General features: G+C 40.7%; 1 protein-coding gene across 2 annotated transcripts in view; it reads left to right on the top strand.

Annotated features, from left to right (window-relative positions):
* Positions 1-1,571, top strand: part of WIF1 (Wnt inhibitory factor 1) — a 109,412-nt gene extending 107,841 nt beyond the window's left edge. For both annotated transcript variants that reach the window (XM_020990198.2, XM_020990197.2), the window contains one exon: positions 650-1,571. In XM_020990198.2, coding sequence (XP_020845857.1) covers positions 650-771 — 122 coding nt within the window. In that variant the 3' untranslated portion in view covers positions 772-1,571. The remainder of the gene's footprint in view (positions 1-649) is intronic.
* Positions 1,572-26,393: the final 24,822 nt, after the last annotated feature.

Genomic DNA, 26,393 nt, shown 5'->3' with positions numbered 1-26,393 from the left:
TGGCTTTTGGCTGAAGAACATGCATTTCTTTTCAATCTCTTAATTGCCCTTGACATTGATAAGAGTTGCTAGAAGACCAGGTCACCACCTTGGTTATGACTATGTTACTAGGACAGGGATTTTGTATAAAGATAAGTCTGATTTGATGCAATCAAATCAAATCACAGAAGAACTTCTGGAAGCGAATACCTTTAGCATCTCCTACCTATGCAAAGTAAGGCAAGACAATTTCTTCATCTGTAAAGTGAAGGGGTTGGGCTAGATCATAAGTTCTAAGCCTTTTTTTTTTCCTTTGGCGGTCTGGGGATACCTATCCTCAGAAGAATGTCTTTAAATACATAAAACATAAACTATATAGGATTACAAATGAAACCACTTATAGTGAAATACAGTTGTCAAAGTATACATATTTTTTAAGTTCACGGATCCCAGGCTAAGAACCCTTTTACCAGATGACCCCTGACATCTTCCAACTCAGGATCGGTGCTCCCACAATCCTCACTCAGGTAGTTACATACATATTGTGGTTTCTGTGGCCAGGTTTGTTGGGCCAGAAAGGGAAAATGGATTCCATCGGTATGGTTAACCACGAACCTGAAGGATCTGTTTTTGTTGTTTCTTTTCTCTTAAACTGCGGTTAATTTTTCAGGGTATGGAGCCAGCCTCATGCATGCCCTAAAGCCACCAGTTACCAAGCACAGACAGCACACGCCTTTACTTAAAAAGGCAGAAGAGAGGCATGTTCCACCTGAATCCAATTACATCTGGTGAACCCCTAGCATCTGAAACGTTTTAAGTTACACCACGTTCATAGCCTTTGTTAACCTTTCATGTGTTGAATGTTAGAATGTTGTTCATTACAGGGAAGAATACTGGCCTGAATTTTATTAGCTTCATTATAAATCACCGAGCTGATTTTCCTTTTAAGTCTTCTACGAGCTTCTTTAGCATGGTGGCATAGGTCTTTTTAATGACATTTCTGTTAGAAAGTCCATTGATCAAGTTAAGCTTAGCTGCAGATGATTTTCCAAAACTGAAAATGCAATGATAAGGTAGGTGATTGTAGCACATTATAGAGGGGGTACCCTTGATTAAAAAAAAAAGAAAGAAAAAACACAAATCACAGAGAAGGGATTGGGTAAGGCAATGATTGCTATGACTGGCTACTGTGTTTTGCCCTTAAAAAAATCTCTTTATTATTTAGATCTACATCTAAATATCAGTTACTTAGATCTAAATATTGGATATTTAGATCTAAACATTAGACATTTAAAGCTGTGTTGCTTTTTAGAGAAAAATGAATGCATCCTAATTTTTTTTTAATCTCAGCACAATGTTTTGATTTTCCTGTTTTTCCTGAATTCTCAGTATTAAAAAAAAAGACACTCTTTTCAGTGGCATTTATACAATATAATATATTGTATACAGTAAAGTAGAAATATAATGTATGAACTTTTTTTGCATCGGCTTGAAGCAATATAATATATTGTAAACAAAGCACAATTCTTGTGTAATAAACTGTATACCGACTGATGTGTATAAAATAAAGGTGAGGCTTTAATTTTCTCAAAGGTTGCATGATGTGGTTATTATATGTTGTAATCAGTCTCATGGCTAAGAATTAAGAGTGCAGTTGCTTTCTTTTCTTAGTAGAAACTGGGGACTGTGGATGTGGAATATTAGCCATTGGTGTGCTGGTAAATATTTAACAATCAGATCTCTGGGGTGGGGGGTTGGGGGGAGGAATGTAGCCAACAAACTTTAAGCTTAATTTGAATTATGAATGTTTCTTCATCACATTCTTAAGTCTTAAATCCCAGAGGTGGAGAACCTGCGGCCTCAAGGCCACATATGCCTACACTTGAGGACCTAAAGGGTCATATGTAGCCTTGAGGCTTCAGGTTCCCCACCCCTGGTCTAGACAATCAACAAAACAATAAACCAAGCTCTGACTTGCAGCAGTTCCTGATTTCCCAGGTATGAAAACTGGTGTTGGAAATTGAACAATTGACCCTCACAAAATGATATGGACTGGCTTTAGCTCACCCCTAAATATACCAAACACTGTCAAACACAGCATTTGTGCTGGTGGGTTTTGCTGAATTGCTTTTTTTTTCTTTTAAAAAAAAATTTGTTTCAGGGGATGGCTTGCTGGAAAGGAGAGTGGAGATAAATATATTCAGAAATGAAGACAAAAATAAAAGATATCAACAAAAATAAAATTTTTAAAGAGTGGGTGTATGACAGCAATGATGGGCATTTGTTATGATGTCATGGAGATGAAGAAAATTCAGCTGTTGATTTCCCTTTATCTGTCTCAAAACTCGTGACAGAAAGATTTGAAAGCCACTGTATAGCTACAGTGATTAGTTAAACCTCTAGCTTAAAAGTTTATGGCCAATCCTTCAAGGATAGAAGGACATGCTGGAACCTCAGCCTAATGCTTTCCTTAAACTGTGTTATAAGTAGAGTAGAAGAGTATTATAAGGATATTCTAAGCCATCCAGTAGTAAGCTCCTTTGTATATAGGATCCTATAGCAGAGTTGTAATCAGTAATTGTGTTCCCTATGGGACAAGCAGCAAGAAATGTTTCCTAAAATCAGCTTTTAAAGACAAATTCATTTGGGGAGAAGAGACCCAAGGAAACAGGACCCTCTTGGGGGAGGACAAAGACTGTGGGACATTGACCTGTATGGGTAGAGGTCACTGTGGGGGATGAGACAGGGCTAGACAGAGAGTTTACCTGGGATGAGGCGTGGGAGTATACCACTTGGTGGGACTTTGATTTCTTCCTAACTAGGTGCTAAAGCACAGTTGTTGTTACCTGCTGTCACCCCCCAACCCCCCACCCCCCAGTTATAGCTCTGTAAAACAGATCTCTGTTTATACTGACTACTGGGCTAGCGCACATCAAGTGAGGTAGCTGGTGGGGCAGTGGTCAGAGCACTGGAGGTTTCAACACATTTTCCAGCAGTGGGCCAACTAATGATTCCCTTCACTGCAAACTTCTAGAAACACTCACCTAGATATAATTCCTTCTCACCTACTCATTCATTCTGCAAAATCCCACACCCTGGCTTCTGTCTTCCATCATTTAAGCAGTCAATAAGCATTTATTAAGTGTTTATGACATGGCAGGTACTGTGCTCTGCACTGAGGATAGACAAAAATGTAGACTCTGCCCTCAAGGAGCTCACAACCTAATGGAGAAAACAACATGTAAATAACTTTGTACATAGAAGATAACATACAGAGTTTTGTGGGTCATTTTAATCGTGTCTGACTCTTCATGATGCCATTTTTGGGAGTTTTCTTGGCAAAGATACTGGAATGGTTTGCCATTTCCTTCTCTAGCTCATTTTATAGATGAGGAAACTGAGGCAAACAGGGTTAAGTGACTTACCCAGAGTCATACTGCTAGTAAGTGTCTAAGGTCTCATTTGAACTCAGGAAGATGAATCTAATGTTCTATCTACTGTACCGCCTAGCTGCCCTATATACAGAGCAGAGGGAGTGTGATCTCTGAGGGAAGGCACTTTCAGCAGAGGGAACTGGGAAAGACCTCTCGCAGAAGGTGGGATTAGAGCTGAGGCCTGAAGAAAGGCCAGGAGAGAGGATTGAGGAGAGAGAGAATTCTAGGCATATGGGACAGCCAGTAAAAAGGTATGGAAATAAGAGGTGGAAAAGTGTGTTTCAGAAACATAAAGAATGCCAGTGTCACTGGGTCTGATAGGAGGTGGAGGAGAGTAAAGGGTAAGAAACCTGGAAAAGTAGGAAAAGGCCAGGTTGTGAAGGGATTTCAAAGCAAACAGAGAGGTTTATATTTGATCCTGGAGGTAGTTGACCTGGTCAGATCAACATTTGATTCATATTTTTCTTGCAGGCTTTAGATGTGGGAGCTTTGACTTTGTTATATTCTTCTGCTTGTATGTTTTGATCTTTCTTGTCACCAAAGAAAGATTCTATTGTCTGACTTTTTTTGGTGCCTTTTGCTCATGTTCCCAGCCAATCACTTAACTTTTAAACTTTTTGTTAAAGTAGGGGTCTGCATCCAGTGTGAAGAATGTACTGTCCCAAGCTTCAGGGGTTTTGTGCAGCTGTTTTCAGAGATACTTTTAGGGACCTGTAAATTTTCAATTCTTCCAAGGTGATATGATCAAGGGCGAGGTGTCCTGGCCTGTGCTCTTGTCTGTGAGTGACCACAAGTACTCTTTTCTGCCTTGGAACTGTGAGGAGGATTCCTCCTCTACTGCTACTACAAGCTCCACCACACCAGTGTTCCTCCTTGCCCTACGATTGCCACCTAGAACTGTGACCCAGATCCATGCATGGGCAAAGCAAGAGATTCCTGCCTCAGCACCAGTAAAGAGATCCCTACAATTGCACCTCTGATCAGCCACTCAATTACCACTCTGTCTCTGGGCTGAGAGCTCCAGAAACAGCCACCACCCTGGGGCCACACGCAGGGACTGGGCTGGGACCGAGCTTCTTTCATTGCAGTCACAGACCTTTCCTACTGACCTTCTAAGTTGCCTTTGGCATTTGTGGATTGAGAAGTCTAGAAACTGCCACAGTTGCCCATGATTCAGTCCTCTGAGGCCTCCTCCAGGTTCACTGAGGCCTGGTCTTTACCTGCGCACCCATACTGAACTGCATTCCTCTCCCAGCCTGGCACAATAGACCTTTCCAATGAACCATCCAGGTTGTCTTGGGCTGGAAATTTGTTTTGTTCTGTCTTGTTGTGGGTTCTGCTGCTTTAGAATTTGTTTAGAGCCATTTTTTGCAGGTATTTGGAAGGGTTTGGGAGAGAGCTCAAGCAAATCACTGTTTTTACTCTGCCGTCTTGGCTCCATCCCCCAGATCTGCATTTGAGGACAATCACTTTGGCAGTTGTATGGAGGACAGATTGAACTGGGGAAGATTTGAGGTAGAGAGAACAACCAACAGGCTATTGTAGTATTTCAGGAGGGAGGTGGTGGGGGCCTGCAACAGCATGGTCATTTTGTAAGTGGGAAGAAGGAACTTATGTGAGAGACGTTCTGAAGATGGAAATGGCAAGACCCAGCAAGATGTTGGGATATGTATGGTGGATGAGAGTGAAGAGTGGAGAGTGTGACACAGGTCCTAAGATTCAGTGACTGGGACAATGGTGGTGCCTTCAACAGTGAGAAGGGTTGGAAAGCAAGGATGATTTGGGAAAAAAGATAAATGGGACTGAGATTGAAATATCCACAGGATCCCATTCTAAATGTCCAAGAGGTAGCTGGTGAAGTGAAATCAGGGGTTAGGAGAGAGGAATAAATAGATCAGAAAACAGCAAACCATTCCAGCATCTTTGCTAAGAAAACCCCAAATGGGGTCACGAAAAGTCAGACACAATTGAAACAACTAAACAACAATAAAAATAGATCAGGATCATTTTGTTAGAGGTAACAACTAAGCTCATTAGAACTGATGAGATCACCAAGTGAGACAGGATAGAAGGAAAAACTTAAGGCAGATCTCTGGGGGACACCCACAATGATCAGGCATGACATGGAAGAAGCAGTGGCAAAGGAGAGGGAGGAGTGGTAAAACACTTAGGAAAAGAAGCAACAGAGAGTAGTGTAGTGAAAACCTAGAGAGAAAAATTATGAAGAAGGGGAGGCTGATTGACAATGCTGAAGACTATAGAGGGGCAATAATGATGAGGATTGAGAAAAAGTCATTAGAGTTAGCAATTAAGAGCTCTTGGTAACTTTGGGAAGAGCCATTTCAGATGAATGAGAAGGTCAGAAACCTGTTGCGGAGGGTTTAGCATTGAAAGAGAGGAGAGGAAATGGAGGCATCATTCGTAGATGGTTTTCCTAAGGAGTTTAGCCCCCAAAGGGAGGAGAGGAATAGGAAAATCAATAGCTACCAAGGAAGGCCAGATCAAGTGAGGGCTTTTTAAGGATGAGAGAGACATGGGTGTGTTTGTAAGCAGAAGGGAAACAGTCAAAAGTGAAGGAGTCATTAAGGACTACTGGAAAGGTGGGGATAAAATAGAGGGGGAAATGCCAGAAGAGATCGGAAGGAATGAGATCAAAGATGCCTGCAAAGGGGCCACCTCTTTGTATGAAGGAGGAGAGAGTGGGGGAAGACATTTGAGTGATGTGAGGTGAGGAGGATGCAAAAAGAGGGAGCTGTTAACAAATGGCTTCAGTTTTTTCAGTGAAGTATAAAGTTCTCAGTGAAGAAGGTAGGGAGAGGGTTGCTATGGGAAGCTTGAGGAGAGTTGAAAAGATTTGGAAGAGTTGCCATATGAATAGTGTAAGAGGTCTGCTTTGCCACAGCAAGGGCCCAGTTGAGATCATGTAATGTACATTTATATTATACTCGATTTTGTTTTTTTTCTCTCTTCTTAGCAGCATGTAAATAGGTGCAAAGGTGGCAGCTAGTAAGAGTAATTCAAAATTGGGGTTTGACAAAACACAATTGGTGATAAGTCAAAGGGGTAAGAGACCCACAGGTAAAGGATAGAATAAAGGTGAAGTGGTTCACTGAGGTTGAGAAAGGGAAGAGAGGAGGGTGTAGCCAGTGCAGGAGTGATGGTCTAGGAAAGAATTGAGGGCCATAGGGGTTAGAGGTCACAATGAAGATAAAGAACAGGATTTAGCGTTGTAAGGGAGAAGAAAAGATGGAATGAGCAAAGATTATAATCAGGTGAAGGAATTTCAGAGTTCATGGGCATGGAAGTGGAACACTTGAAGGTGATGGCAAGATCAAGGGGATGAACAGAAGAGTAGGTCATGAGAACTATTCCTGGTACAAGGGGAGGAGTTGGGACGGGGGGAAAAGTCTGTGAGCCAGGCACTAAACCCATTGAGAAAGGAAGCAGAATGTCCTGAGGATCAGTAGGACAAAGCTACCAGAATCTTGAATGGATGATGAATTTGGATTTAATGAACCTCAAAGGAAGAGGAGTTACCGGGAAGAGGGATCGTTTGGAAATGGCAATGGTGAATAAGGAGTATTTTGACTCCCCCATTGTGACCAGTGACTTAGAAATATGAGTGAAAGTTCAACCAGTACTGGAAAGTATGACCAGGGATGAAGAATTATCAAGAAAGAGCCGAGACTCAGTGAGAGCTAGAAGGACTGAGAAACAAGTTTGTTAATTATACAATTGGGGTTGTATAATTTCCATAGAGAACAATGGAAAGGGTGAGTAGATCTGAAATGATTGAGGATGGGTTAGGATTGAGGGGATGGGAATAAAGGAGTCTTTGTATAAGGACAATCAGTGGTTTGGAATCCCTAGGATGGGGAAACATGAGTACAAGTATGCTAATGATAGTGGAATGGGTACAAGTAGCAAATTAGTAGTTGAAGAAAGTTCCATTGAGGGGCAGCTAGGTAGTGCAGTGGATAGAGCTCTGACCTTGGAGTCAGGAAGACCTGAGTTCAGATCTGACCTCAGACGCATGACACTTACTAGCTGTGTGTCCCTGGCAAGTCACTTGACCCCAATTGCAGAAGAAGAAGAAGAAGAAGAAGAAGAAGAAGAAGAAGAAGAAGAAGAAGAAGAAAAGTCCTTTGAGGAGTTATTGAGGCAAGATTTGAATCCAGGTTCCCATACTCTGTTTACTGTATCTCATTGCCTCTCCTTGGGAGACCAGGCAGAAATGGAAAAAGAATAAAATGATCGAATGATGATATAAAAATAGGATGTCTTGTCACCATAAGCCGAGGAGGTCAAATCCCTCATAGAGACAGTCTAAACATAAACGTTAAATAAATACATCGAGTAAATATTTACAAAAACACATCAGATAAAATTAGAAACCCTACATGGGAAACATACATTGTCATAAGAGGTGGTCCTGTGTTCAGTACAACACTCGTAAAGCTTTTACAGATAAATACAAAAAATAAACTCTGCATGACAAGGAGGATCCCATAGCATGCCTCTTTATGAGTTTTATCATCAGTTTTATCCATCGCCCTTTGATATCTGACAGTCTCTATGATGTGGGTGTTTCCCCTAAAGAAGCAGCTTGTAACCCATCTGTGCATTTCCAGGCTGTGTAATTCCTCCCCCAAATGCTCCATAGCATGTCCATCCAGTGTTCTAGGGGACTTTCTCTATATTTCTTGCCTTTGCATGATACTAATTGATTACACAGACCTGTCCATGATCAGTGCTAAGAACCTACGTTAATGGCATGGACAATTAAAGCCACAAGTAATTAAAATTCAATTATATTTGTCCTTTGCATTATGAGATAGAAGATAGTTTCCCAATTATGTTTTGCCTAGATCTTAAAATTACTTTTCATTCCTTGAGAGTACATATAACCAACGGAAGGCAGGAAGCCAAAAAATATACTGGGTATCAAGGGAAATCCAGAATGGGATGATAAATTGCCGCAAAGCTCATCCACATATGAATAATAGAAACAGATGTGCTTATATAAGCACAGGTTATTCTCACTTTCCCACTCTAGTTAAAAACAAGGGATTCAGAGCTTCTCTCTAATGATTGCAGGGCATCCCTGGGTATGTTTCTAAGGGAGGATATGGATCGATGATTAAGATAATTGATGAAAAAGAGGATGAGGGCAGGTGGATTACTCAATATTCTTCTTTCCAAGAGGATATGATCCTAGGTCTGGTTTCCAAGAGCAGAGATATAGAAAGTAAAGTATAATTAGACATATAAGCCTTGAATTTATATCTCATTTCCTTTTCTTTGAATGATGTTTAATGGGCACTTCAAAAATGCTCACTGAAAACCTAATCTGCTCTGTTTCCTAGAATTCAGTCCCTGGGCCAGCTTTTAAAATCTATTATTGATGCTAGAACTATTAGAATGATTATCAAACTAATCAAGCCATCCACAGTTTACAGGATTTCTGTGGTGTCCAAGTTTCAGACCCATGTAACCAACATGACAGGATACAGAGTTTTAAGTTAGGAAACGAAAGAGAAAGAGAAATAGCCTTTCACTCTCTCCTCTAGCTCCCACCTTTGGAATGTAGGGGTGGCCATTCTTCTCAAACCACACCTTTTCCCTCCCATCCACTTCCTAGTCAATTTCCTTTCCTTGACAGAAAATAATGGATAAGACTGCCCTCCAGCAGCCTAGCCCTCACCAGGCACAGACCAGCGTCAGATGGAATGATGGGAATAAGCCACTCCTGAGGCTACTGGCCTCAGAGAAAAGCCCAAGGTTGAATGTACCTGCTAATACCACCAAAGGCTGTTCACTCAAGACTTCTGCAAAAGCCAGGGCTAAATGGTTCCAGTTCTGTGGTTAATCTCCTCTGCTATTGAGGAGCTTATAGGAGTTATTAATAAAATCAAAGCCATAAGTTTCTCTCATAATCAGCTTCGCCCCCAAGCTAAGGAAAAACAAACCCAAGGTGTTTTGGACTGAGAGTCAAAAGTCTGTCCTGTTTAATCTCTGTGCCACAAACCATTCACTGGCTCACTGTGTTGCAGCCTCGCTGTTTAAAATTAAGAACAAACACGAATCACAAAGAAGTTATGACCAGTCATAGTTTTATATCAGGGGTACACTAGCTTTTCCAAACACCGTTAAGCAGGTATTAGGAACAACTTCAAAAACAAAGCATAGGATTTTAGTAAATGCCTGCTTACTTACTTTACTCACTTTAGTAAATGCTGCAATCAGAGGGGGAAGTAGATAAAGCACTTCCAAGGGCTTTTTCACTGATCTCAATGTTAGTCCTTCCCAGCCACACCCCTGCCTCATACATTAGAATAGATGGAGAACCAGGAAGACTATGCCTAGGTTATACAAGTAGTAAGTATCAGAAATAGGATTCGAACCCAAGTTCTCTAAATCCAGAGCTCTTTCCACTGTACCTACCAACAGTAGAAGGAAGAAAAACATTTTCATGACAGGAAGATGAATGATATTCTTGAGTGACTGACTGATGCTAGATGCTCAGAACCAGTGAAAATATAATATTTACATAGCAAGTTAAAACTTTTACACAAAGACAAGCAAGGGAATGAAGTCTTGGGACCCTCGTTCTCCCTGGTTCCCGGATGTAATCTCCAAGGTACAGCAAACACTAAAGATCTCCAAGCAGCCAGAGAGATACACAAGCAAGCTGTAATGATGGATGTGATCCATTGACAAAATGGATGAATTAAGATCTAATTCATATTTATTTATGTACGCATCTCCTCTGGTAGAATGTAAGCTCCTTGAAGGAAGGGACTGTTTCATTTTTGTCTTTGTGTATTCCAAGAGTATTGCACAATGCCTGGTACATACTGAACACATACTGAACACTGTTTAGTCAATCAGTCATGTTTGACTCTTCATGACCCCATTTAGAGTTCTTTTGGCAAAGATACTGAAGTGATTTACCATTTTCTTCTCTAGCTCATTTCTCAGATGAGGAAACTGAGGCAATCAAGATTGAATGACTTGCCTAGGGTCACACAGCTGGTAAGTGTCAGAGCTCAGATTTGAACTCAGGTCCTCCTGACTTCAGAGCCTCTATTCACTTCACCATCTAGTTGCCCCATTAAACACATAGTAGGCATTTAATAAATGGTTGTTGATTGATTTATTTTCCATTTGCCAACTCATCAAATACTTGAAGACAGCTATCATGGCCCTGGTAAGTCTTTCCCAAGATGTAAATGTCCCCCTGTCTTTCAAACAATTCTTACATTACATGGTTATGAACTTCCTCACCACTACAGTTGCCCACCTCTAAATATGCCGTAGACAGAGGTTTGCTGGTAAATGTTTAAACTCCACCTGTTTTACTCTATTGCCAGGCCACACCTGAAATACATAAATCCAGTAATAAAAGCATTTAATTAAGAGATGATGAAACAGTATAAAAAACAAGAAAGAGAATCAAGTAATAAAACATGTGCCACACCCTACACAAAGAGGTATAATTTTCTATACCTCTGAGGGAGTTATAATCGAATCCCTCTTCAGTTCTTCATATTTTAGAATAGTGGTAGGGAACAGTCCCAGTGCTTAGATGATCTTTCTTATAACTTCCTAGAAGAATAGAGAGCAGTTGAAAGCTCTTTTCTTGACTCTGGAGTCGTCATGGTCCAGACATGACAGGGGTTAGAGGAAGAAATGGCCATACTGCTCCATAAGATTGCCTTCTCTGTCATCACTCCAAAGACAATTCCCATCTTGCCTGTGTAACCAGGGTGGGCCTTTAGAGCATGCCCAGTTTGGCTCACATGGAGCTGGTACTGCAGGAGATACTCAATTTAGCTATAATGTGCTCCCTGACCTCATAGATATTAGATGCCTTAGGAAATCCTTAGTTGGCATCCCCACTGCTAAACTGAAAGTATTGGAAATGAGCTTTTAAGTGATTTTCCTCCTTAGTCATTTGAAAATCCGGTCCTGGCTTATTATTACATATTACCTTATTTCTGAACCAAAACCAGACAGAGGAGGCAATGGCTTGGTAATGAGGTGTGTCTTAATGTAACAACCTCCCTGGCTCCAGCTTTATGCCACACTTGGACTGGCTGGTGAAAAAAATAGGCGATTCTATGACATATTGTCTCAGGGTGGGAGCTAAAAGTGTACAGTCTAGAATTCCTGAAGTGATTGCTCTTTGGGACAGAAAATTTTTAAAGATGATTAGGTTGAAATGCAAACGAGTCATAGCATTGGCTTTGCTGAGCTCTTAATAAGGCTTTGGCTTATCCAAGAGAGTTAGCAAGGCAAACATCAGGGAGAGAAGTGTGGCTAGCAGTGAAGAATAATTAAAGATCTCTTGTGATGGCTTTTACCAAATGATACCTGGATTCAAAACTTACTGTCCTCTTCCTTGGATCATAGAGTTAGAGTAGGAAAGAATCATGGAGGTTACCTGGTCCAATCCTTGCAATTTTTACAGATGAGGATATTGAGGCTACTACCACACTGCATTGTGGTAGTGGTTGAGTGTTAGAAAGCGTATTGATTCCTGCCTCAGGGACTTTAGTAAAGTCCTTTTGCCTTTCTGAGATCAGTTTCATTTGTAAAATGGCAGATTAGATTATACAACCTCTAGAGTCCCTTCTAGCTGTAAATCTATGATCAGATGGGCTTATTAATAAGGACACTAGAATTGAAACTAAGACATCCATTTTGTTGGGTTTCACATATGCATTTATTCTTCATGTCCTCTTAAAAATCCTAGGTTCCTTCAAGGATTAGCTTTTGGGGAGTGATCCCTTCTTTTGCTGATGCTTTCTTCCACTCTCTCCAAAATTACATAGTATTTATTTTTTGTGTGTGTGTGTGTGTTTTATTTATCTGTGTACATGTTTCCCAGCAATAAAATATGATCTGTGACTTGAAGTCTATTTGCATAAAATTCTCTTCATTGGTAGAAACTGAATATTCAGTACTCCATACTTTTATGAGGGGATGAAGTAAGCAAGAGCTTGGAAAAAGGGAAATCCTAGTTTTTGTGCTTCTAGCTTCAAGAGAGAAGACACAGGGTTCCAGATTCTTTTCAAGACCCTGAAGGGAGAGAAAGACTCTCAGAAGAAGCCACCATGTAGAGAAGCTGGCACTTCAATCATGTCCCTAGCTTACTACGTTAGAGTCTGAAGAATTTCTCCTTGATTGAGGTCTAGGGTTTTCTCTCTCTTTGTTGAGCTATCTTGCTCCTAATCGGAGAGTTCATTAAGTTTATATTGTCTGGTATATTCTCATATGCATATCTCCTCTGATTTTTGATTTGCTATTGACTTGAATAAATTGCTTCATTTGCTATTTGCTATGCATGTTCCTTGTGGAACTGGTTTTTGGTAGGAAAGGAATCCCTTGGGTGTGTGTGTGTGTGTGTGTGTGTGTGTGTGTGTGTGTGTGTGTGTGTATACACATATCACTTGGGGCATGCCTTCTCCATTAAAATATAGCAAGGAAGATCTCAGTTGAACCTAAAAATTCTTTCCCCTAAACTGCCAAATTTAGGGGGACAAACAGAATTCTAGGAGTATGGGGGAGGAGGGAAGAGAGAGAATATTAGTGTGTGTAAGACGGAGTGAGAGAAAATATGTGTGTGGTGAGAGAGAAAATATGTATTTGTATGTGTGTGTGTGTGTGTGTGTGTGTGTGTGTGTGTGTGAGAGAGAGAGAGAGAGAGAGAGAGAGAGAGAGAGAGAGACAGAGACAGAGACAGAGACAGAGAGAGAGGCCAGCCACTGGCCCCAACCTTCTACCTCTCAGTGATCAAAATCTCCCTTGGACAAGGGTAGATGAAGGAGACCTTTGGAGATATCTATTCATGCTTCCCTGTGAGCCACCTCTAGACAAACTCACGCGGACATATGTAACGTAGAAGAGTAAAACAGTACAACATATACCACACTCCTTGGGAAAAGAGATTATTTAATTAATTTAATTTTTGTATTCTCAGGACCTAACACTATGTCTGGCATATAGCAGGGGCTGAAATGAATAGATGAATGAATCCCTAGATATATAACACAAACTTCAAACTAAGAGCTGGATATCATCTATATGTGTAACATTGGGAAAAATTACTTTACTCCTTTGAGCCTCATAAAGTAGAGATAATAATGCCTGCCCTGGCTACCTTACATGGTTGTTCTGATAGTCAGGGCAACATCTGTGAAAGTGTTGTATTTTTATACAAATATAAGGTTAGCTGCTTCTGTGGGATCTAAAGGATTGTCAGCCTAAATCAAGGACCCTAGTTATTATCTTAATGGGTATGATATTTCATGGTATGCAAATTACCTGGGACAAAATAAAATAATTAAATGTATTGATAAACAATAAGCATTATACCTTTTCATAGCTTAAAAAAACTTTTTTAAGTATGCCACCGGAAGAATTTCTGGTTACATAACAATGTTTGGGTTGGTTGTTTTTTTGTGTTTTTTTTTAAATAAATCAACTGGCTTAAGCCTCACTTTCCTCATCTGTAAAATGAGGATATTGGACTCGATGAGATCTGAGTTTCATTCTCAATCTAAATCTATGATCTTATAATGATCCTATGATATCGATTACCCATTTTTTCCTCTCTCTGTTTCCCAACTTGATCCCAGTATATTTCTATTTGTTCCATTGTTGGTCATTTTAAAAACACCTTTCCTTTACAGAGATTTTCTCATTTAGATCATGACTTACTTCTTTAGTTTCACCTAAGCAAAGACAAATAAAACCCCAAAAATACATTAATTAAGGAATAGTCACTTATTAGGAAGAAAATATATTAGAAAGCCCACGTTGATTACCTCATCAAGGTGCTCTAGGCAGACAATACCACTATTACAATCACAGAAATGAAAGTAAGCAATTTAATATAGGTTATTTATGTGCGATCATGTAAAATATATTTCCATATTGGTCCCACCTGTGAAAGAAGAAACAGAGCAAAAGGAAAAAAAACAGTAAAAAAAAATAATAAAATAAGTGAAAATAGTATGCTTTGATGTGCATTCAGAGTCCATCAGTTATCTGACGTGGATAGCATTTTCCAACACGAGTCCTTTGTAATGTCTTGGATCATTGTATTGCTGAGTCATTCATAGCCAATCATTGCACAATGTTGTTGTTACTGTGTACATAGTTTTCTTGGTTCTGCTCATTTCATCAGTTCATACAAGTCTTTCTAGGTTTTTTCTGAAATCTGCCCACTCATCATTTCTTATTTGAGCCATCAACTCAATTCTCCCCCCCCTTTCATTTATTTATTTATTTATTCATTCATTCATTTTTAATTAATTATTTATTTATTTACTTATCTGTTTATTTATTCATTCGTTTGTTTGTTGGTTTACTTGCTTTTAGTTTTCAATATTCACTTTTATAAGATTTTGAGTTCTAAATCCTTCCTCCCCTACCCCTCCCTAAGACAGGAGCCATCGACTCTTGAGAAAGGTTTTAATAGTGCACAAGATTACATGATAAGTACATCATAGAATTATAAACAATGAACTTTGGGAGTCAGGAAATTTATCTGTAACAAGCAACAGTCTTTGAGGAGTTTCCAAGCATGAGCTCCATGAGGAGAGAAGCTTGTCTTTTATTTATCCCCACCCCTCAAACTGCTCTGTCACCTAGGGCCTGGTACAATATTACACATTTAATAGATAGTAAATGCTTGTTGGGAAACGAAAACCCATTCCCTTATTCCAAAGCCCTGGTCTCTAGCATCTATCTGCTTTCCTTAAGTCTTTTTGCCTTTTCCCAGTTTCCCAATAAGAGGCATTTTTTAGACCAGTAAGACTGGATTCTTTCAGGAGACTAAATCTCCCCAGAGAGGTAGTAAGCATTATCCCAGAGAGCCCACATATCCTTTTCAATACCCTGTTATTCACAAACAAACCTGCCAGTAACCTTGGATTTCCTGCCAAAGTTAACATGAAGGGAGGCTGTGTGACAAGCTGCATTTCATGAGCCTTTCAGGAGGGAGTTTCTGATCTCTCAATACAGTCCTTTGACAGGATGCCTCCTATCAGAAATAACCATCTGGTGGGATTTAGGTTAGTCTGGGCCTCTGATTCTCATGGGCTATTCCAAATTACTTTTAAAGTGAGTGTCAGCAAATATCTTGATCCATCAAAATCATGAGCTTTGAGGGTTCTGGGGAAAACGAAAGGTATTTGATATTTTTGGGGTGAGTTTGGCAGCATCTGTCCTTCAGTTTATCAGTGTGACTGTTGTAGTCTCTAGTAATTCCATAAATCAGCTAGAATCATGACAGAAGGATTCCTAATTGGATCATGGAAACAATCTGGCCAATAGAAATCTGATGATTACTGAGGCAGTTGAAGAAAAAACTTGCCTACTCCAATTCCCCAAATCTCTGTAAAAGGCTGAGACAGTAAAGGAATGCTCCACAAACAAGGGGAATATTTCATCTTAGCAACGTGTTCAGGAAAATGTCTGACAGGGCAAAGTCAAGCAGGGCCTTCATGCCTCTTGTCAGAATTTGATGACTCTTGTGTTTTACTTTTCCAGCATATCATTCGAACTTCATTTCAGTATCTGGATGTGGTCCCTTGAAATGGTAGAGCCACACCTTAGAGATGGTGGCATGGAGAGAAGGCTGGGACTGGAGTTAGGAGAACCTGAGTTCAAATCTAGCTTCAGATATGTCTTAGCTGTGTGACCTTGGGCAAATCATTTAACTTCTATTTGCCTCAGTTTCTTCAACTGTAAAATAGGGATGATAGCAGCACCAACCTCCCAGGGTTGTTGCGAGAATCAAATGAGTTAACATCAGCACTGTGCCCGGCACATAGCAGGCATTTAATCAATGCTTGTTCCCTTCCCCTCCCTCTCCTAGCACATAAAAACAACAACAAGAACAATAACTAGCATTTATATAGTACTGTGTGCCAGGTACTGTGCTAAGCACTTTATAAATATTATCTCATTTGATCCTCACAACAACTCTCAGATACTGTAGGTGCTATCATTACCCCCCCCATTTCACAGATGAGAAAACTGAAGCAGGCAAAAGTTAAGTGACTTGCCCAAGGTCAAACAACTAATATATTTGATCTTCCTGACTCCAAGCCCAGTTAAAAAGTGCTTATTAACGTGTTGACTGGTGCCTGAGGAGTAGATTCCTTCCAACATGAAACAGCTCTCTGAATATCCTTCAGGGCCTGTTATGTAAAAAGAATTCATCCTACAGTACAGAGCTATGAGATCAGCTGTCTTTATCATGGAGGGAAACTGATTTTCTTGCCATTGTCTTGTCAGAACATTTTTTGGGTATAAAATTTTATTTCTTTGTTTCCTCCCTCCCTTGTCTCCCTTGTCTCACTTTCTTCTTTCATTTCTTCCTCTCTCCCTTCCTTCTTCTCTCTCTCCCTTTCTCTTTCTCCTTCCTTCCTCCCTCCTTCCCTTCTCTCTTGTTCCCTCCCTCTCTCCTTCCCTCTCTCACTTCCTTCCTTCCTTCCTTCTTTCCTTCCCTCCTTCCTTCCTTCCTTCCTTCCCTCCTTCCCTCCTTCCTTCCTCCTTTCCTCCTGTTCATAAAACCAGCCCTCTAAGGTGTGATTTCTTCAAGCCCTCTTTGTCTGTAGCTAAGGCAAACTGCTACTAGGTGAACGAGGATTCCTTGTGTTTTGGTTGGAAGACAGGTCCAGCCCACATTCCAAAGGAATGGGAGCATCTTGAAAAAAAAAAAAACGAGCAGAGAAGCCAGGGGTCTCTAGTGAACAAAAAAGTGCCCAAGCCGGAGTGTAAGTTCATTGTGTTCTGGCCTGGCTTCTGTTTGCTTGTACCTGAATCAGATATTTTCTTGACCCTGACTTGCTGGCTCTACTTCACACATTAGTGTCAAAGCTTTAGGGCCTCCATTACCTTTTGATCCTTCCTTTCCCTTTGGATTTTGTTGACACTTTGGTTAATCTCCTTCACACTTCTCTGTGAATGACCTTTGCTTGTTTTGAACCTGATACTGGCATTTCCCAGTGGCCTGTGAGAGTCTCCTTAGGCTCTGGGGACAAGGAGTTTGATGACATCTTCCTTATGCCCTGAGTGGTCATAACCGCCACGTTACCTTTAGGTGTGGTTAACTGGGGCAGAGAGTAGCGACTTTTCCATTGAAGAGTGCTTTTTCTATTAGAAAAAGAAATTATTCTATTGGAAAAATAAATCATTCTTATTGGAACAGCTAAGCATAAACACTAACTAGGCTTAGCACAAACATGTATAAAGAGAATACACAATTTAAAATGAGACTTGGAAATCAAACCACTAAATGTCTATTTAGACCCTATTATTGGAAGTATAGTGGAAAGAGCAGTCATTTTGGAGCCAGAAAATCTGGGTGATTGAGGTTGTTGCTGAATTACAAATATTAATGCAGCTTCTGCCCTCTTGGGTCTTACAGTTTAGTAGAGGATGACACATATACAAACAATTGTTGTATCAAAGTGATATACAGTAATAAGCACATAGGGTAGCAGTGGGCTTGGAGTTGGGAAGACCCCGCTTCAAACCCTGCCTCTGGTGTCTACTAACCATGCGGCTCTGTGCAAGGCACTTAACTTCTATGTCAGGCAGTCAATAAACATTTATTAAGCACCTACTGTGTACACTGTGATAAGCACTGGGGATACCAAAAACAAACAAAAAAGATAGTCCCTGATCTCAAGGAGCTGCCATTCTAATGTAAGAGACAAGCAAATGAACATGTACCAACAAGTTCTACAGGGCTTCTCACTCTCTCTCTCTCTCTCTCTCTGTGTCTCTCTGTGTCTCTGTCTCTGTCTCTGTCTTTCATCCTATGATACCCTCTGTCTTTTTATGTATATATTATATATACACACATATATACATATAAGTATGTGTGTATATATTATATGTATATATTATCTATGCGTATACATACATATGTGTGTGTGTGTGTGTATACATATAATTAACAGGGGGAAGGCACTAGAATTAAGAGGGATTGGGAAAGGCTCTGTGTCAAAGACAGGATTTAATTGGCATTTGAAGGAAGCCAGGGAAGCCAGGAAGAAGAGATAAGGAGAGTATTCTAGAGAAGGGAGACAGCTAGAGATAATGCCTGGAGCCCAGAAAGAGTACCTTGTTCATTGAACAGCAAGGAAGCCATCATCACTGGGTCATAAAGAATGCATGGTGGGGAATAAGGTATAAGAATACTAGAAAGGTAGGGGGAAGGGACAGATAGCCAGGTTTTGAAAGGCTTTGAATCCTAAAGAGAGGATTTTGTATTTGGTCCCGGAGGTGATAGGGAGCCCCTGGGATTCATTAAGTAGGGCAGCAACATGGTTAGACCTGCTCTCTAAGAAAAAAATCACTTTGGTGGCTAAGTGGAGGATGGATTGGAGCAGGAAGAGACTTGAAGCTGGCAGACCCACTAGTGAGGTATTACAATAGTAGGAGGGTGAGGTAATAAGGGCTTGCACCAGGGTGGTAGCAGTGGATAGATCACTGGGCCTGGAGTCAGGAAGACCTGAATTCCAATCTGGCTTCAGATCTGTACTAGCTGTGTGATCCTGGACAAGTCACTCAACCACTGTTGCCTCAGTTTCTTCATCTGTAAAATGAAGATAATAATATTTACCTGCTAGGTTTTTTTGTGAGGATCAAATGAGATAATAATTGTAAAACTCTTAGCCACAGTGCCTGGTACATGGTAAACTCTGTGTAAATTTTAGCCATCATCATTATTATTACGTTATTATGAAGGGAGAATAATAGGCAAAAGACTGGATATGAAGGGATGAGAGAGAGTAAGAAGTCTAAGATGATGCCTAGATTGTAAGCCTGGGGGGCTGGGAGGATAGTGATGCTACTGACAGTAATAGCAAAGTTGGTGTGGGAGGGGGACAGTTTAGGGGAAAAGATAAAGAATTCTATTTTAGACATGTTGAATTTAAGGTGTCTACAGGACATCCAATTTGAGATGTCTGGAAACTGGGAAATTGGAGGTCAATAAATTAGAACAGGATAAGTAGATTTGAGAATCATTAGCATAGATAATCAACTCCACAGGAGCTGATGAAATTACCAAGTGAAGTAGTATAGAGGGAGAAGAGAAGAGGGTCCAGAACAGAGTGCCATGGGACATCTATAGTAAGAGGGCATAACCTAGATCTGGCAAAGGAATCAGAGAAGGAGCGGTCTAAAGGCTGGGAGGAGAACCAGGAGAAAGTGATATCCTGAAAATCTAGAGAGAAAAGAGTGTGAAGGAGAAGAGGATGATTAACAGTGTCAAAGACAGCAGAGAGGTCAAGAAGGAACTTTGAGAAAAAGCCACTGCATTTGGAAATTAAAAGATTATATATGACTCAGGCATTGAACTAGGAATTTCCTTCTAAATTTTGTATTCCTTCTGGCTGTAGGGAGTTCACCCATACCGAAGAAATCACTGGTAAATCACCATTTCTAAGTGCCAAGCCAGTTGGCAACCCAAACATTTAGAAAGAATAATCTACGCTTTCTGTTTCCACTTTCTGATCACCTACTCACTTTCCAGCAAGCCTTGCAACTTGACTTCTATCTCTATCACTCTTCTAAAATGTTCTCTCTGAGGTCACTTATAACTTCCTTATGGTCAAATCTAGTGATTTTTTTTTGCTTTTTAATGTTTTATCCTCCTTAAACTCTGCAGCATTTGACGCTATTGTCCATCTCCTATTTCCTTAGGTTCCTCAACGCTGTTTCCTCTGGGTCCTTCTCTTATTCCTCTGATTGTTCCTTTTTGCTCTCCTTTGCTGGTTCATATTCCTTCAATTTTCTAAGTGTGAGTGCCCACGGTGGCTCTGTCCTTGGAGCTTTTTTGCTTCCTTTCTTTTGGCATCTAAGTGACACAGTGGATAGAGAATGAGATCTGAAGTCAAGAAGACCTGAGTACAAGTACAGGCTCAGACACTCACTACCACTGTTTGCCTCAGTTTCCTCAACTGTAGAATGGCGGTAATAATAGGACCCATCTCCCAGGACCGTTGTTAGGATCAAATGAGATAATTGTAAAATGCTTAGCATTATGCCTGGCACATATCAGGTGCTATTTAAATGTTTCCTTCCTTTTGTATATTCCCTCTTCTGTTCTGCTCTAAAACTTTTTATCATATTTATGCCAATGACTTCAAACTCTACTTCCCTACTCTCTTTTCCCAGAACTCCAAACCCATATCACCTAACTCTATCTGAGCATCTCCACCCAAATTTCTTTCTGGTGCAAGATGTGAAGAAAGTTTGAAGGAACTGGAAGTATTTAGCCTGAAGAAGAGAACACTTAAGAAAGTCAAGGTAGTTGTCTTCAAGTATTTAAAGAGCTGTCATGTGGAAAAGAGATAAACTTCTAAAAGGCAGATTTGGGAGCAATATGTATGTTACAGAGAGGCTAATTTAGAAGTTTTATAAGGAAAGATTTCTTACTGTCCAAAATGGAATGGGGTTGCCCCAAGAGTTAATGAGTTTGTCATCATTGAATGTCTTCCAGTGGAGGATGGGTGATCACAAGGACCTTGTGAGAGTAAGCCTGGATGATGTGGCTTGAGAAAGGTTCAGTGGTGCAAGGAAAGAATGCTGAATTTGGAGTCAGAAGACCTGGCCCTGCCACTTACTATCAATGTGACCTTAACATTTCTAGGCCTGTTTCTTCATCCATAAAATAAGGAGGCTAGACTAGATGCTTATTGTGGTTGGAGCAGTATTTGCTATTTAGGTCAAACCAGCTCTTTCACCTCCCCTTCAACCTTGAAAAAGGAGCAAGGGAAGCTGTCCCTGAGACTTGACTGGTCTGGGGGAAGCTGATAGGTTATGTGAGTGTTTTGTTTCAGGATTAATTCATGAGCTCCTTTGAGTTCTTGGCATTTTGTGCTTTTCTTCCTTTCTTTTATTTTTCTTGTGAGGGAAAGTAAAATTGTCCCATGCCCAATACCCACATTGCACATTGAGTGCCTGTGTGGGAATTGATGACCTTGTTCTCTACGTAAAGGGGGTTTTAGGGTGAATGACACTTATGTATCCTAGATGAAGGCATCATTATACCCATTCCAAGAGGGCTGAGGAGAGAGGGAACAACAACATGGGAAAAGAGGGAGGGAGGAAACACGTGACAGCAGGGTTGAGAGAGGAGGCAGTATTGTGGAGACAGCAATGAATTTCAGACAGTGTTGCCCGATACATTTCCAGTAATTTTAAAAGTTAAAAATAAGACCACACATGGATCCATCTTACATGGAGAGAAAAAGCCTTTAAAATGAGTGGCTAAGGGTATGGCCAGGGGCATAGCCAGGCGGTCTGGCCAATAGGGAGTGGCAAGTGGGCAAGGAAGGCAAACTTGAGCTGGATTGAGCTAGTTCTGCAAGATGCCAACACTAATACTCACAATGATCCTTTATTTATAAAGTAACAAGATAGAATAGAATAAGGGGCCACCTCAGTTTCCTCATCTCTAAAATGAATAGGTTGGACTAGCTGGTCTTAAGGTCTTTTCTACCTCTAGATCTGGGACATTAAAATACCATTGGAAGGAACCTAAAGCCAATTAATCCAATCTGTGCCAATGTAAAAAAAAAATCTCCCCAACAACATAGCCCCAAATTGGTCACCCAGCCTTTGCCTGAAGACTTCTAGTTGGGGAAGAGGATGTTCCATTACTAATGAAGCAAACTATTCCACTTAGGGACAGTTTTAATTGCTGGTAAGGTTTTCCTTAGGAGAAAGAAATGGCAAACCACTCCAGTATCTTTGCCAAGAAAACCCAATGGGTTCACAAAGAGTTGGACATGACTGTAAAACAGCTCAACAACAAAAGGTTTTTCCTACATTGAGACTCAATTTGCCAGGTGTGGTGGCCTGTGGATAGCCATGCTATCATCCTTCATATCTAGGGAGGCTGAGGCTGGTGGGTCACGTGAGCTCAGGAATTTCTGAGAGGCAGCAGAGGTAAAGCCAATCTGGCATCCACATTAAGTCCAACACCAACATGGTGAGACCTAGGGAAGGACAGTGAGGTGTGAACTGTGTCAAGCTGGAAATGGAGCCAGAGGGAAAGGGAAGGGAAGGGAGGGGAGAAATTAAATCTGCCTATGCAAACCTGTTCCTCTCTGGGGCCAAGAAGATTAAGTCCGTTTCCCACAAGATAGTCCCTAAAACTTTTGAGTACAGCTACTATGTCTCTTTCTTTGAGCTCCCACCCAGTGTCATTTATTCTCCAGGCTAAACATTCCCAGATCCTTCAACTGATCCACATATGGTTTGATCTTGAGGCTCTTCACCACCCTAGTCACCCTTTTCTGTATGTTTTCCAGCTTGTCAGTGTTCCCTCAGCCACACATGAAAACCAGCCTCCTTACTTTGTGGCCATACCACATAAACTCTAGGCAAAAAGGCCCAAACACCCATCAAGAACTCTCTCAGAGCATGTGTGGACTCTTTAGGATAACAGAGGGTAGGACAATGAGTACTCCATGCCCCTTTAGGATATTAGGGCTGGGTTGGAGGTCCATGCTCTGTGACCAAAACATTGAAAGATCATGAGCTTGTAATAATTATAAACAACATAGGGGCTAAGAGCAGGAGACTCAGGTCATAGCCCTAAATGTGTGACTTTGAGGCCCACTGTGAAGTCATGTCACCTTATAGGCACTCAGGTTTCCTTATCTATGGCATGAAGTGATTCCATAAAGATGATTTTTAAGGTCTTTTGCTATTCTACTTTTTCATGAAATCTATGAAAAAGTAGGCTTTCAAAGCATTTTCCTAACAACAGCCCTGCAAAATACAAGTATCATTAACCCCATTTTACAGATGGATAAACTGGGTCTCAGAGAGTTTAAGCAGTTTGCTTGTGGCCACTCAGCCAGTAAGTGTTACAGCCAGCATTTGAACTCAGATTCAGGGTTCTCTTTCTATCATAACTCTGGCTCCATCCCTGAGTACACTACATAGGCAGCTTGCTGCAGCATCCTAAGGAACTGAAAAGTTTATTATCATCCTTGAGAGATTCAGGAGAAACATCACCAGACTTGGAATCAGAAGACCTTGGTTTGTATCCTAGCTCTGATACTTACCACAGGGCCACAGATTTGGAACTAGATAGGATTTCAGAGACCGTCATATCCAATCCTCTTATTTTACAGAGAAGGAAACTGAGGCCCAGAGAAGTTAACCAACTTGTTCAAGTTCACATAGGCACTAAGTAACAGAGTCAGGATTTGAATGCAGGTGCTCTGAGTCCTTATCAAGCACTCTTTCCACAGCATCATGTTAACTCAGCAGCTGACCATGGCCAAATCACAGAACGTTTTTGAGCATTAATTTCCAAATCTGAAAAATGGCCTGTATGAAAATACTTTTGTTACCTGGCTCATAGGATCATTGAGGAGAGAGTATACCATAAGCCTTGAATAATTCCCTGTAAGTGTAAGGTATTATATCTCCGTAAGTATCCAGCACACCTCATAAGTATCCCTCAGAACCTATCCATAGATATCCACCTTATCTCATAAGTATCCTTCAGAACCTATCCATACAACACATTTCATAGATAAGTATCTATCATAACCTCTTCCTGCACCCTGGAAAGTAATTTAAAGTAAAGCTCTTAGCATCATCTCCTTTCCCACTTTAAATTATAAATGGTACATTCAGTTCAGTTTCTGGGACTTATTTGGAAGTGTTGAAACTTCTTGAAGGACATTAATCTTTCTTGGTGCTTTGTGGTCTGTTTGAAATCTTTCCCCCCTCTATCATACTCTGTGTTCTTTTTTCTCTCTCCCATCTTCTTCAGGGATAGAGTCTGAAGGAAGTAGGAAGGGAAATGTCTTTGTCACCAGAGGGGTGATCATAAAGATTGATTGCTCCCTATGATTGAATCTTAAAAGTCTCTCCCAGGAGGCATGAAGGGTAAGGTCATAGCTTCTTCTGTCCAGTATAGGATCAGCTCACTGCACCTACTCTCATTGCCCTGGCCATGGGATGAGTTCAATCTACTGAAATCTGAATGCTGTGTTCCTCTTACTTCAATGATTCTTCCAGTTGTGACTTTTCCTGTTCTTCAGCTGCATTTCAAAGACTGGAGAGTTCAGAGTAATGTGGGAGGTAGTTTAAAAAAAAAAAGAAGCCAATATTCTGTCTGTTCTCATGCCTACAAAATTCATGCTCAGATTTATGCTGGAGCTCTACCCTGTTTTTATTAATTCAATTGTTCTCCCTTTGTTTATAAATTGGAGTTGTTGGGGGGTTTTTCCATTTTCTCAAGACCCCAGGTTGATTCGTTTCCAGGACTGAAAAAAAAATCCATCTATGGGTTCTAATTACAGCAATGAGGCTAAACGGCCATTTATTTCCAGGATACTTGGGGTAAGTCTCTTTCACTTCCTATCCCTGAAGCCTGATTCTAACAGTGTCAGTGAAAGTCTCCAGTGGCCTCCTCCACTGTAAGGCTTTGAATGGGGGTATAACTGATTTCCCCCACACCTCAGTGCCTTACTGCTATGATCATTCCTCTTAAGAGGAGGCAGGGAGACACAGAAAGAGCATACGTGAGCCAGATTAGACTAGCCCTGGCCAAGCCATGTACTCCAATTCAATCACTATTCCAAGGCAATAGTTTCTTCCAGTTTCCTGACTCCCACTAAAAATGGCAACTATTAATAATTTCTTTTTTATAAAGAAAAGAATGAGTGGAAGGGTTTGTTTTCTTTCTTTCTTCCCTGACTACAGTCCTCACTGAGTTGTGATCACACAGGCCAAGGTATGTGGTGTGGCCTAAAGTAGAATGTTTTGTCAGGTTCTGCTAATTACCTATCCTTGTTACTAAGGTGCTGCCCTAGACACCAAGGGCATCTGTACTGATTAGCCATCTAGACAAGGAAATGAAATCTGGAAGGCATACACAGCAGCAATTTTGCCCTACTAAATTTCGTCCTTTTACTCAAAGTGGTCCCAGTAAGGTACCTACAACATGGTGTTGAATTGGTCTTGGATTCAACACCCAGATCTAAATAGTGCCTGGGGAGAAGTTTGGAAAGGAATAAGATGCTCACTGGGGGCCCTTTGAACTAGCTTTCTGAAGCAAAGGTTGGTGATGTGCTGAACTAATGAATTATTATAGACCCAATGGTGTGGGAGGAAAGTCAGAGGTTTTGCATTGCTGAGTGCAACTCTGAATGGAGTTATTATTTGCCTGATTGATTTTTCCAAGGTTCACAAGCCTCCTATTATTTTCCCCCCATAAATCCCTTCCCATGTTTTAAGTAAAAGAAAACCAGTTACTTGTGGGGGAGTAGAAGATTGACGTAATGCTTATATAAGTGTGACTGATGAAGAGGGTTCGGGGTACTCTTCTCCAGAGTGTTTTCCTAGGCCAAAGAGATTCAGAATTTCATTAACTCATCCTTATAGTAATGGCTTACTAGCACTTTAAGGTTTGCAAAACATTTGATATCTATTATCTCATTTAATCCACAGAATAGCCTGTGAGGTAAGTGAGGAAGGGAATAGAGTGTTGGACCTGGAGAGAAGAAGACTAGGATTTGGAGAGAATTCAAATCCTGTCTCAAACTCTTACCTAGTCGTATGACTCTGGGAAAACCACTTAACTGCTCTTCCTTAACTTCTTAACTCCTTACCTTCTCTGTCTCCTCATCTGTAAAATGGGGATAATAATAACACCTACTTCACAGGGATCTTGTGAACATCAAATGCATTAACATGTGTAAAGAGCTTTGCAAACCTTAAAGTGTGATACAAATACTAGTTATTATTTTTATAATCACTGTTTTACTGATGAGAAAGCTGAGGCTCAGAGAGATGATGTGAATTTCCTGGGAAGGCAAGATTCATGTGAAGTTCTCCAGCTCCAGCCCTCTATCCATTATACCATTTGGCCTCTCCACATGTGGCATTTCTGTAACCACTCTCATACACCCTTGTTAG

The sequence above is a fragment of the Phascolarctos cinereus genome, unplaced genomic scaffold (genome assembly GCF_003287225.1).
Source record: "Phascolarctos cinereus isolate Bilbo 61053 unplaced genomic scaffold, phaCin_HiC Scaffold_1;HRSCAF=81, whole genome shotgun sequence".
NCBI classification, from domain to species: Eukaryota; Metazoa; Chordata; class Mammalia; order Diprotodontia; family Phascolarctidae; genus Phascolarctos; species Phascolarctos cinereus.
Note: the sequence above shows the minus strand (reverse complement) of the source record. Positions and strands in the feature narration are given on the sequence as shown.